The sequence below is a fragment of the Oncorhynchus mykiss genome, chromosome 3 (assembly GCF_057628025.1).
Source record: "Oncorhynchus mykiss isolate SJ-2025 chromosome 3, ASM5762802v1, whole genome shotgun sequence".
Classification (NCBI taxonomy): Eukaryota; Metazoa; Chordata; class Actinopteri; order Salmoniformes; family Salmonidae; genus Oncorhynchus; species Oncorhynchus mykiss.
In genome coordinates this window covers 12,170,649-12,184,543 of record NC_143024.1, presented here as the reverse complement: position 1 = coordinate 12,184,543, position 13,895 = coordinate 12,170,649, and the positions used below count along the sequence as shown (strand labels likewise).

At 40.2% G+C, this 13,895-nt stretch overlaps 1 protein-coding gene across 2 annotated transcripts in view; it reads left to right on the top strand.

The window, feature by feature from the left end:
• The window catches only part of LOC149984364 (oxysterol-binding protein-related protein 3-like), a 124,592-nt gene extending 120,031 nt beyond the window's left edge, over positions 1-4,561 (top strand). For both annotated transcript variants that reach the window (XM_090220941.1, XM_090220932.1), the window contains 2 exons: positions 616-738; positions 3,160-4,561. In XM_090220941.1, coding sequence (XP_090077067.1) covers positions 616-738; positions 3,160-3,256 — 220 coding nt within the window. In that variant the 3' untranslated portion in view covers positions 3,257-4,561. The remainder of the gene's footprint in view (positions 1-615; positions 739-3,159) is intronic.
• Positions 4,562-13,895: the final 9,334 nt, after the last annotated feature.

Below are 13,895 nucleotides of genomic sequence, written 5' to 3'. Positions count from 1 at the left end.
AGGGGCAAGCATGGTGTAGAGACCAGCATGGTGTAGAGACCAGCATGGTGTAGAGACCAGCATGGTGTAGGGGCAAGCATGGTGTAGGGGACAGCATAGTGTAGGGGCCAGCATGGTGTAGGGGACAGCATGGTGTAGGGGACAGCATAGTGTAGGGGCCAGCATGGTGTAGAGACCAGCATGGTGTAGAGACCAGCACGGTGTAGAGACCAGCATGGTGTAGGGACCAGCATGGTGTAGGGACCAGCATGGTGTAGGGACCAGCATGGTGTAGGGACCAGCATGGTGTAGAGACCAGCATGGTGTAGGGACCAGCATGGTGTAGGGACCAGCATGGTGTAGGGACCAGTATGGTGTAGGGACCAGCATGGTGTAGAGACCAGCACGGTGTAGAGACCAGCATGGCGTAAGGACCAGCATGGTGTAACAATGTAGAAATGTGCATTTGGCAATACAGTTTCGTATTACAGTGATCATTATTACACCATACACAGTGATGAATCACTGCATCAAATGACCTTTATTACACCATACACAGTTGGGGTTGCTTTATTGTTTATACAAATGAATCCAAATGTCCCTCTGTGTGTGTGTGTGTGTGTGTGTGTGTACCAGGCTGCTAGAGGAGGGCAACGTAGAGGCAGCAGAGGAACAGAAACAGAAGATAGAACAGCAGCAGAGAGACAGACGCAGAGTCCTGGAGGAAAACACCATGACACATCAACCCACATTCTTCAGGTGAACTCCTACAGCTGGATACAGGGCGATGCCTAAACTGTCACGTATGTGGCCATTTGACAGACAGGATATGAGCACTCTAGTACAGGGGTTCCCAACCTAGGGGTCGCGGGACATTCCTTGATTTGAGGGATATATCTTTTTTTACTAGACAGTATATGCAGTATTTATTTTTTTTACAAATGAGCAATTTTATAAACCGATCTATAATGACACATAACTCTGCGATGCTAGAAACAAGTGGTAGACTCCCAGAGGAAGACACTGATGCACATGATCTTTGTTTGGGAAGTCGTCTGATACAATGTGCGATTCGGTTGCTATCAATTGATCTATTCACTTTGGGCCCGATTCCGACTTTGGAAATGGCCCGTTTCTTACACACACCTTTCCCACGCACTTCTCAGTACTTGGTATTGCCTTACGAAGGTGCGTAATGGGCTTTTTCGCACGCTGAATAAATGTAATCCCGTTTGCTGGCCAACACATTTTCTCGTGGAGTTTTCTGTGAGAAAGTTGATATGTTGAAATGTTTCAGTTTGCTGCCATATGACTGGTTTCACATTGGTCTCCAGTGATTATAATGTCAAATAGATCTAAAACAAGTGTTTTATCACTTATCACTATCACTTATATTTACAATCCCCTCATCTGAAATTGAATACTCGTTTACCTAGCTCTAATCAATAGCTCTGATCAAGTACTCGTTTACCTAGCTCTAATCAATAGCTCTGATCAAGTACTCGTTTACCTAGCTCTAATCAACAGCTCTTATCAAGTACTCGTTTACCTAGCTCTAATCAAGAGCTCTTATCAAGTACTCGTTCACCTAGCTCTAATCAACAGCTCTTATCAAGTACTCGTTTACCTAGCTCTAATCAACAGCTCTTATCAAGTACTCGTTTACCTAGCTCTAATCAACAGCTCTTATCAAGTTGTAAATTACAGTGCATGGAGAATGGTTCTTTTTTGATTGGAAAACAAAAGTAATCTGATGCTTTTTCCACTTGGAATCGGTAGGTTTGCTAGACCTTATTCATAGTTTCCTAGCGCGTAAAAGTGGTCAGAATCCTCCGTATCTGCAGACACACCTCTGCCACACCTTCAGGTATTCAATCTCCACCCAAAACAAAACATCACGCTATTCTCATGCTTCAAGTCAAGTTCAGATAATTACGTTCCATTTACTTGCGCTTAACTCAGGTCGGAATCGGGCCCTTTCTGTAAAAGAGAATTACGTACAATTAAATTGAGGGTTCATATAAAGGATAATAACAAAACGTCTTTGGTAGCAGAATAACATTGGGTCTAGACTTCATTTTTCTTATAAAGGGACCCTGTTCTAATTCATCTCCACAGCTAAACTCCACCTGCATTTATTCCCACAGGGTTTATTAAAGCAATAAGGCAGGAAGGAGGAGGTGTGGTATATGGCCAATATACCACGGCTATGGGCTGTTCTTATGCATGACACAACGTGCCTGGATACGGCCCTTAGCCGTGGTATATTGGCCATATACCACAAACCCCCGAGGTGCCTTATTGCTATTATAAACTGGTTACCAACGTAATTAGAACAGTAAAAATAATTGTTTTGTCATACCCGTGATATACGGTCTCATTTACCACGGCTTTCAGCCAATCATCATTCAGGGCTCGAACCACCCAGTTTATAACACAATATGGATGTACCTATATAGATGTACAAGTACCACAACAGACACACCAGTCATGTCACATGTCCATGGGAACATTAGGTTTCTCCATTTTCAGTAGCTGGTTCTCAGTTTCCATTCACTTCTGTTGGCAGGCTTGTGAGTGTTGAAGGCATAGTTCAAAAACGGTCACATGTTTTGTATTTTGTTCATCAGTCCACTGTTTATCCACAAAAATGTCAACAGTCAAGGTTTCAAGAAAGAGCACTTCTTATAAAAAGCAAAAACCTGATGATGATGATGATGATGAGGCTGATGATGATGATGATGAGGAGGCTGATGATGATGATGAGGCTGATGATGATGATGATGAGGCTGATGATGATGATGAGGCTGATGATGATGACGAGGCTGATGATGACGAGGCTGATGATGATGACGAGGCTGATGATGATGAGGAGGCTGATGATGATGATGATGAGGCTGATGATGATGATGAGGCTGATGATGATGACGAGGCTGATGATGACGAGGCTGATGATGATGACGAGGCTGATGATGATGAGGAGGCTGATGATGATGATGAGGCTGATGATGATGAGGCTGATGATGATGAGGCTGATGATGAGGCTGATGATGATGATGAGGCTGATGATGATGATGATGAGGCTGTGTTTTGCATCATGATCTTTTTGTTGTTGATTCTTTTTAGAAGGTATTTCATTATTCAGTTCAAGTAAAGAATATGTCTTTCTGTTGTCCACAGGAAATCAAAGGACGACACCTGGGTTAGCAGCAACACTTACTGGGACCTGAGAAGGGATCCAGGCTTTGCCCACCTGGACTGTCCTGTGTTGTGGTGACCTGAGAAGGGATCAAGGCTTTTCCCACCTGGACTGTCCTGTGTTGTTGTGACCTGAGGAGGGAACCAGGCTATCACCACCTGGACTGTCCTATGTTGTGGTGACCTGAGGAGGGAACCAGGCTATCACAACCTGGACTGTCCTGTGTTGTGGTGACCTGAGGAGGGAACCAGGCTATCACCACCTGGACTGTCCTGTGTTGTGGTGACCTTAGTGTGACATTTGTGGCCACTGGTCACACACCTGGGTCATGTTCATTAGGCCCAGGACTGAAACAGGGAGGGACTACCTGAACGTGTGTTCATAAGGTACCAAACGGAAGAAGACAGACTGCAACTTCCAGTCCAATAAGAAACTTAATTTTTTGGTTTTCAGTTGCAAAACGTTTTGCTACGGTGTGCACTTATGAACACGACCCTGTTTGGACTTCCTGTCTGTACTGTGACCCAGGCTGGTTCTGGGGGCTGGAGTCCTGCTGCTCTATCCGTCTCATTGGTTACGCCTCAAATGGCACCCTATTCCCTACATAGTGTACTGCTTTTGACCAGAGTCCTGTGGGCCCAAGTAGTGCATCATACGCTAAAGGGAATAGGGTGCCATTTGGGACGTACAGTCTTGCACATGTCCATCTACTGTCCATCATTCACATGTCCATCTACTATCTATCATTCACATGTCCATCTACTATCCATCATTCACATGTCCATCTACTGTCCATCATTCACATGTCCATCTACTATCCATCATTCACATGTCCATCTACTGTCCATCATTCACATGTCCATCTACTATCCATCATTCACATGTCCATCTACTGTCCATCATTCACATGTCCATCTACTGTCCATCTACTGTCCATCATTCACATGTCCATCTACTATCCATCATTCACATGTCCATCTACTATCCATCATTCACATGTCCATCTACTGTCCATCATTCACATGTCCATCTACTATCCATCATTCACATGTCCATCTACTATCTATCATTCACATGTCCATCTACTATCCATCATTCACATGTCCATCTACTGTCCATCATTCACATGTCCATCTACTATCCATCATTCACATGTCCATCTACTGTCCATCATTCACATGTCCATCTACTATCCATCATTCACATGTCCATCTACTGTCCATCATTCACATGTCCATCTACTGTCCATCTACTGTCCATCATTCACATGTCCATCTACTGTCCATCATTCACATGTCCATCTACTATCCATCATTCACATGTCCATCTACTGTCCATCATGCACATGTCCATCTACTGTCCATCTACTGTCCATCATTCACATGTCCATCTACTATCCATCTACTATCCATCATTCACATGTCCATCTACTGTCCATCATGCACATGTCCATCTACTATCCATCTACTGTCCATCATTCACATGTCCATCTACTGTCCATCATGCACATGTCCATCTACTGTCCATCATTCACATGTCCATCTACTATCCATCATTCACATGTCCATCTACTGTCCATCATTCACATGTCCATCTACTGTCCATCTACTGTCCATCATTCACATGTCCATCTACTATCCATCATGCACATGTCCATCTACTATCCATCTACTGTCCATCATTCACATGTCCATCTACTGTCCATCTACTGTCCATCATTCACATGTCCATCTACTATCCATCTACTATCCATCATTCACATGTCCATCTACTGTCCATCATTCACATGTCCATCTACTATCCATCATTCACATGTCCATCTACTATCCATCATTCACATGTCCATCTACTGTCCATCATTCACATGTCCATCTACTATCCATCATTCACATGTCCATCTACTATCCATCATTCACATGTCAATCTACTGTCCATCATTCACATGTCCATCTACTATCCATCTACTATCCATCATTCACATGTCCATCTACTGTCCATCATTCACATGTCCATCTACTATCCATCATTCACATGTCCATCTACTGTCCATCATTCACATGTCCATCTACTATCCATATACTATCCATCTACTATCCATCATTCACATGTCCATCTACTGTCCATCATTCACATGTCCATCTACTGTCCATCATTCACATGTCCATCTACTATCCATCTACTATCCATCTACTATCCATCATTCACATGTCCATCTACTGTCCATCATTCACATGTCCATCTACTGTCCATCATTCACATGTCCATCTACTATCCATCATTCACATGTCAATCTACTGTCCATCATTCACATGTCCATCTACTATCCATATACTATCCATCTACTATCCATCATTCACATGTCCATCTACTGTCCATCATTCACATGTCCATCTACTGTCCATCATTCACATGTCCATCTACTATCCATCTACTATCCATCATTCACATGTCCATCTACTATCCATCATTCACATGTCCATCTACTATCCATCATTCACATGTCCATCTACTATCCATCATTCACATGTCCATCTACTATCCATCATTCACATGTCCATCTACTATCCATCATTCACATGTCCATCTACTATCCATCATTCACATGTCCATCTACTGTCCATCATTCACATGCCCATCTACTATCCATCATTCACATGTCCATCTACTATCCATCATTCACATGTCCATCTACTGTCCATCTACTGTCCATCATTCACATGTCCATCTACTGTCCATCATTCACATGTCCATCTACTGTCCATCATTCACATGTCCATCTACTATCCATCTACTATCCATCATTCACATGTCCATCTACTGTCCATCATTCACATGTCCATCTACTGTCCATCATTCACATGTCCATCTACTATCCATCATTCACATGTCCATCTACTATCCATCATTCACATGTCCATCTACTATCCATCTACTATCCATCATTCAAATGTCCATCTACTATCCATCATTCACATGTCCATCTACTATCCATCATTCACATGTCCATCTACTATCCATCATTCACATGTCCATCTACTATCCATCATTCACATGTCCATCTACTGTCCATCATTCACATGCCCATCTACTATCCATCATTCACATGTCCATCTACTATCCATCATTCACATGTCCATCTACTGTCCATCTACTGTCCATCATTCACATGTCCATCTACTGTCCATCATTCACATGTCCATCTACTGTCCATCATTCACATGTCCATCTACTATCCATCTACTATCCATCATTCACATGTCCATCTACTGTCCATCATTCACATGTCCATCTACTGTCCATCATTCACATGTCCATCTACTATCCATCATTCACATGTCCATCTACTATCCATCATTCACATGTCCATCTACTATCCATCTACTATCCATCATTCAAATGTCCATCTACTGTCCATCATTCACATGTCCATCTACTATCCATCATTCACATGTCCATCTACTATCCATCATTCACATGTCCATCTACTATCCCTCATTCACATGTCCATCTACTATCCATATACTATCCATCTACTATCCATCATTCACATGTCCATCTACTGTCCATCATTCACATGTCCATCTACTGTCCATCATTCACATGTCCATCTACTATCCATCTACTATCCATCATTCACATGTCCATCTACTATCCATCATTCACATGTCCATCTACTATCCATCTACTGTCCATCATTCACATGTCCATCTACTGTCCATCTACTGTCCATCATTCACATGTCCATCTACTATCCATCTACTATCCATCATTCACATGTCCATCTACTGTCCATCATTCACATGTCCATCTACTATCCATCATTCACATGTCCATCTACTGTCCATCATTCACATGTCCATCTACTATCCATCATTCACATGTCCATCTACTGTCCATCATTCACATGTCCATCTACTATCCATCATTCACATGTCCATCTACTGTCCATCATTCACATGTCCATCTACTATCCATCATTCACATGTCCATCTACTGTCCATCATTCACATGTCCATCTACTATCCATCATTCACATGTCCATCTACTATCCATCATTCACATGTCCATCTACTGTCCATCTACTATCCATCATTCACATGTCCATCTACTGTCCATCATTCACATGTCCATCTACTATCCATCATTCACATGTCCATCTACTGTCCATCATTCACATGTCCATCTACTATCCATCTACTATCCATCATTCACATGTCCATCTACTGTCCATCATTCACATGTCCATCTACTATCCATCTACTATCCATCATTCACATGTCCATCTACTGTCCATCATTCACATGTCCATCTACTGTCCATCATTCACATGTCCATCTACTATCCATCATCACATGTCCATCTACTATCCATCATTCACATGTCCATCTACTATCCATCATTCACATGTCCATCTACTATCCATCTACTATCCATCATTCACATGTCCATCTACTATCCATCATTCACATGTCCATCTACTATCCATCATTCACATGTCCATCTACTGTCCATCATTCACATGTCCATCTACTATCCATCTACTATCCATCATTCACATGTCCATCTACTATCCATCTACTATCCATCATTCACATGTCCATCTACTGTCCATCATTCACATGTCCATCTACTATCCATCTACTATCCATCATTCACATGTCCATCTACTGTCCATCATTCACATGTCCATCTACTATCCATCTACTATCCATCATTCACATGTCCATCTACTATCCATCATTCACATGTCCATCTACTATCCATCATTCACATGTCTATCTACTGTCCACCCCCCCCCCCACCCCACGCATGTTGCTGCTTTATAATTCATTGTTGTTTTCATTTGAGAGTTTATCCAGTTCATTGCCTTAATAGACAACATTTATCCGAGTAGTGTATTAATGTAGCGTCTTAGTGAGCATACCCTTCGAATGCAGAGACTATTATGCAACAATGGTGTCCTGTTTTTCCACCTGTGGTGTCTCGTCGTGCAGAATAGAACACATAGGAAATACTGTATACTTCAACAAGGTACTAATGAATGAATTACTGGCCTTGTGGGTTCTGCAAAGACTGTGGAATAATCCTTCCCTTTTTGTATTGCCGATCCTCGCTAACTTAGCTACTAGTTCACATTAACACAGCTGTTGACTGTACAACACTGTCTTAATACACGCGGTTTTCTACCTCTGAGATGAGATTCCATGGTACTTGTAACACCGTTGAGAAGGTGTACGTGTCAATATTTATTCTGCACCTGTCTAATGCCTTACTGGGTGAACTATATTACTGTAAACAAACGGAGATGTTTCAGAAGGGCACGTGTGTTTCGTGCGAGGAGAAATTCTTTAAAGAATGAAGTATGTATATGAAGTTTCATTCTAAAAATGCTATATATCCATTTTCAGAAATGTTGGTGAATTAGCTTTTGTAATTTAAAAGGTCATGAACAGTCAAAATCATGTTTTTCATGAAATTGTATGATATTTGAAGGGAACCTGATTAAAGTATTGATGACCAAAGAATGAAAATGACCGTTGCTTCTTTATTTATCAAGTTTGATCATAAAGTTCCTGGCCCCTCCCCCATGTCAAACACTGGTAACATTGTATTCTCTTACCTAATTTACATAAGTACCGCCGGGGAACCAACATTGGAGAATGCGAGTTTGCGGAGGGGTGTGGTTTATATAGCTAGGCTAGATCGATACTGTAGGGGTCAGCAAATATAATTACAAGTTTACCCTATTAATCTATAGCAAAGATACCGTATTCAGACCCCTTGACATTCATCTATAGCAAAGATACAGTATTCAGACCCCTTGACATTCAATACAGTATTCAGACCCCTTGACATTCATCTATGGCAAAGATACAGTATTCAGACCCCTTGACATTTATCTGTGGTAAAGATACAGTATTCAGACCCCTTGACATTCATCTATGGTAAAGATACAGTATTCAGACCCCTTTACATTCATCTATGGTAAAGATACAGTATTCAGACCCCTTGACATTCATCTATGGTAAAGATACAGTATTCAGACCCCTTTACATTCATCTATGGTAAAGATACAGTATTCAGACCCCTTTACATTCATCTATGGTAAAGATACAGTATTCAGACCCCTTTACATTCATCTATGGTAAAGATACTGTATTCAGACCCCTTGACATTCATCTATGGTAAAGATACAGTAGTCAGACCCCTTTACATTCATCTATGGTAAAGATACAGTATTCAGACCCCTTGACATTCATCAATGGTAAAGATACTGTATTCAGACCCCTTGACATTCATCTATGGTAAAGATACAGTATTCAGACCCCTTGACATTCATCAATGGTAAAGATACTGTATTCAGACCCCTTGACATTCATCTATGGTAAAGATACTGTATTCAGACCCCTTCACTTTTCCCACATGTTGTTATGTTTCAGCCTTATTCTAAAATGTATTAAATACATGTTTTTCCTCATCAATCCACACCCAATACCCCATAATGACAATGCAGGAAAAGGTATTTAGATATTTTTTCAAATTAATAAAACAGAAATACCTTATTTACATAAGTATTCAGACCCTTGGCTATGAGACACAAAATTGAGCTCAGTTGCAGCCTGTATCCTGTTTCCATTGATCATCCTTGAGATGTTTCTACAACTTGATTGGAGTCCACCTGTGGTAAATTCAATTGATTGGACATGATTTGGAAAGGCACACGCCTGTCTATATAGGGTCCCACCAGTTGACAGTGCATGTCAGAGAAAAAAACTATCCTTGAGGTCGAAGGAATTATCAGGATTGTGTCGAGGCACAGATCTGGGGAAGGGTACCAAAACATTTCTGCAGCATTGAAGGTCCCCAAGAACACAGTGACCTTCATCATTCTTAAATGACAGAAGTTTGGAACCACCAAGACTTCCTAGAGTTGGCCACCCGGCCAAACTAAGCAATCAGGGGAGAAGGGCCTTGGTCAGGGAGGTAACCAAGAACCCGATGGTCACTCTGACAGAGCTCCAGAGTTCCTATATGGAGATGGGAGAACCTTCCAGAAGGACAACCATCTCTGCAGCACTCCACCAATCAGGCCTTTATTGTAGAGTGGCCAGACGGAAGCCACTCCTTAGTAAAAGGCACATGACAGCCCGCTTGGAGTTTGCCAAAACGCACCTAAAGGACTCTGACCATGAGAAACAAGATTCTCTGGTCTGATGAAACCAAGATTGAATTATTTTGCCTGAATGTCAAGCGTCACATCAGGAGGAAACCTGCCACCATCCCTACGGTGAAGCATGGTGGTGGCAGCATCATGCTGTGGGGATGTTTTTTAGCGACAAGGACTGGGAGACTAGTCAGGATCAAGGGAAAGATGAACGGAGTGAAGTACAGAGAGATCCTTGATGAAAACCTGCTCCAGAGCACTCAGGACCTCAGACTGGGGAGAAGGTTCACCTTCCAACAGGACCACGACCCTAAGCACACAGCCAAGACAACGCAGGTGTGGCTTCGGGACAAGAGCCCGGACTTAAACCCGATCGAACATCTCTGGAGAGACCTGAAAATAGCTGTGCAGCGATGCTCCCCATCCAACCTGACAGAGCTTGAGAGGATCTGCAGAGAACAATGGGAGAAACAAATAATAACGTTTTGTTGCAAAACGCTATATACCTCAGTCTCAGAGAAATAAGTAGTATTGCTAGGTTTTACACAGTCAAATGTGACAAATAACTACATTTTTAATAGAGAACTGTACAAATGTTGTATCTTTTTTAAAGGTTTAAAAAATCAATAATATAATATGAGATACACTACATAACCAAAAGTATGTGGACACCTGCTCGTAGAACATCTCATTCCACAAGAGCATTAGTGAAGTCGGGCACTATTGTTGGGCAATTACTGTAGGCCTGGCTTGCAGTCGGCGTTCCAATTCATCCCAAAGGTGTCCAATGAAGTTGAGGTCAGGGCTCTGGGCAGGCCAGTTGAGTTCTTCCACACCGATCTCAACAAACCATTTGTTGAAACAGGAAAGGGCCTTCCCTAAACTGTTGCCACAAAGTTGGAAGCACAGAAGTGTCTAGGATGTCATTGTATGCTGTAGCGTTAAGATTTCCCTTCACTGGAACTAAGGGGCCTAGCCCGAACCATGAAAAACAGCCCCAGACCATTATTCCTCCTCCACCAAACTTTACAGTTGGCACTATGCATTGGCGCAGATAGCGTTCTCCTGGCATCCCATGAGCCCATATTCATCCATCAGACTGCCAGATGGTGAAGCGTGATTCAACACTCCAGGGAACGCTTTTCCACTGCTCCATAGTCTAATGGCAGCGAGCTTTACACCACTCCAGCCGACATTTGGCATTACACATGTTGATCTTAGGCTTGTGTGCGGCTGCTCGGCCATGAAAACCCATTTCATAAAGCTCCCGACGAACAGTTCTCGTGCTGACGTAAGGCCATTCTGCCGCCAATGTTTGTCTATGGAGATTGCATGGCTGTGTGCTCAATTCTATACACCTGTTAGCAGCAGGTGTAGCTGAAACAGCAGAATCCACTAATTTGAAGGTGTGTCCACATACTTTTGTGTATGTTGTGTATGTATGTAAAGTATTTACATTTGACATCTTATCCAGAGTAACTTAGTTAAAGCATTCAACTTAATAAGCTCGCTAGGTGAGACAACCACATATCACAGTCAAATAGACAGGATACCAACATTCCTTTCTAGCTAAACAATGGATATATACAGAATAGCGTTTAGCAACAAAAAAAAGATATACAATTAAAGTCTATTAATAACAAATCTGAGAACAGTAATATTTTACACACACATGAAGGAACCCATAAGCAATAATTTGTGATTAAAAAAGGCACATGAATAATTGGTGGATATAGTATTTTGGAATGATACAGAGCATATACAGCACCAGTCAAAAGTTCAGACACAGCTACTCATTCAAGAGTTTATTTTTTTTGCAAATGTTTACTTAGTAAATAATAGTGAAACGATGAAATAACACATATGGAATCATGTAGTCACCAAAAAAAGTGTTAAACAAAACAAAATATATTTTAGATTCTTCAAAATTGCCACCGTTTGCCTTGATGACAGCTTTGCACACTCTTGGCATTCTCTCAATCAGCTTAATGAGAAATGCTTTTCCAGCAGTCTTGAAGGAGTTCCCACATATGCTGAGCACTTGTTTGCTGCTTTTTCTTCACTCTGCGGTCCAACTCATCCCAAACCATATGGGTTGAGGTCAACCATGAATGCCTGATTCACGCAGTCTCCTCTGAACAGTTGATGTTGAGATGTGTCTGTCAGTCATAATACATCATAATACAGTCATAATACAGTCATAATACAGTCATTATACAGTCATAATACAGTCATAATACATCATAATACAGTCATTATACAGTCATAATACAGTCATAATACATCATAATACAGTCATAATACAGTCATTATACAGTCATAATACATCATAATACATCATAATACAGTCATAATACATCATAATACATCATAATACATCATAATACAGTCATAATACAGTCATAATATAGTCATAATACAGTCATTATACAGTCATAATACAGTCATAATACATCATAATACAGTCATAATACATCATAATACAGTCATAATACAGTCATAATACAGTCATTATACAGTCATAATACAGTCATAATACATCATAATACAGTCATAATACATCATAATACAGTCATTATACAGTCATTATACATCATAATACATCATAATACATCATAATACAGTCATTATACAGTCATAATACAGTCATAATACATCATAATACAGTCATAATACAGTCATTATACAGTCATAATACATCATAATACATCATAATACATCATAATACATCATAATACAGTCATAATACATCATAATACAGTCATAATACAGTCATAATACAGTCATAATACATCATAATACATCATAATACAGTCATAATACATCATAATACATCATAATACAGTCATAATACAGTCATAATACAGTCATTATACAGTCATAATACATCATAATACATCATAATACAGTCATAATACAGTCATAATACAGTCATAATACATCATAATACAGTCATAATACATCATAATACATCATAATACAGTCATAATACAGTCATAATACAGTCATTATACAGTCATAATACATCATAATACATCATAATACAGTCATAATACATCATAATACAGTCATAATACAGTCATAATACAGTCATTATACAGTCATAATACAGTCATAATACATCATAATACAGTCATAATACAGTCATAATACATCATAATACATCATAATACAGTCATAATACAGTCATAATACAGTCATTATGCAGTCATAATACAGTCATAATACAGTCATAATACATCATAATACAGTCATAATACATCACAATACATCATTATACAGTCATAATTCAGTCATTATACAGTCATAATACATCATAAAACAGAAAAAAGTCATAATACATCATTATACAGTCCTAATTGTCATACTACATCATAATACAGTCATAATATGGTCTTATATAGTCATAATACAGTCATTATACAGTCATTATACAGTCATAATAGTCATACTACATCATAATACATCATAATACAGTCACAATACATCATAATACAGTCATAATATATCATAATACAGTCACAATACAGTCATAATACATCATACAGTTCA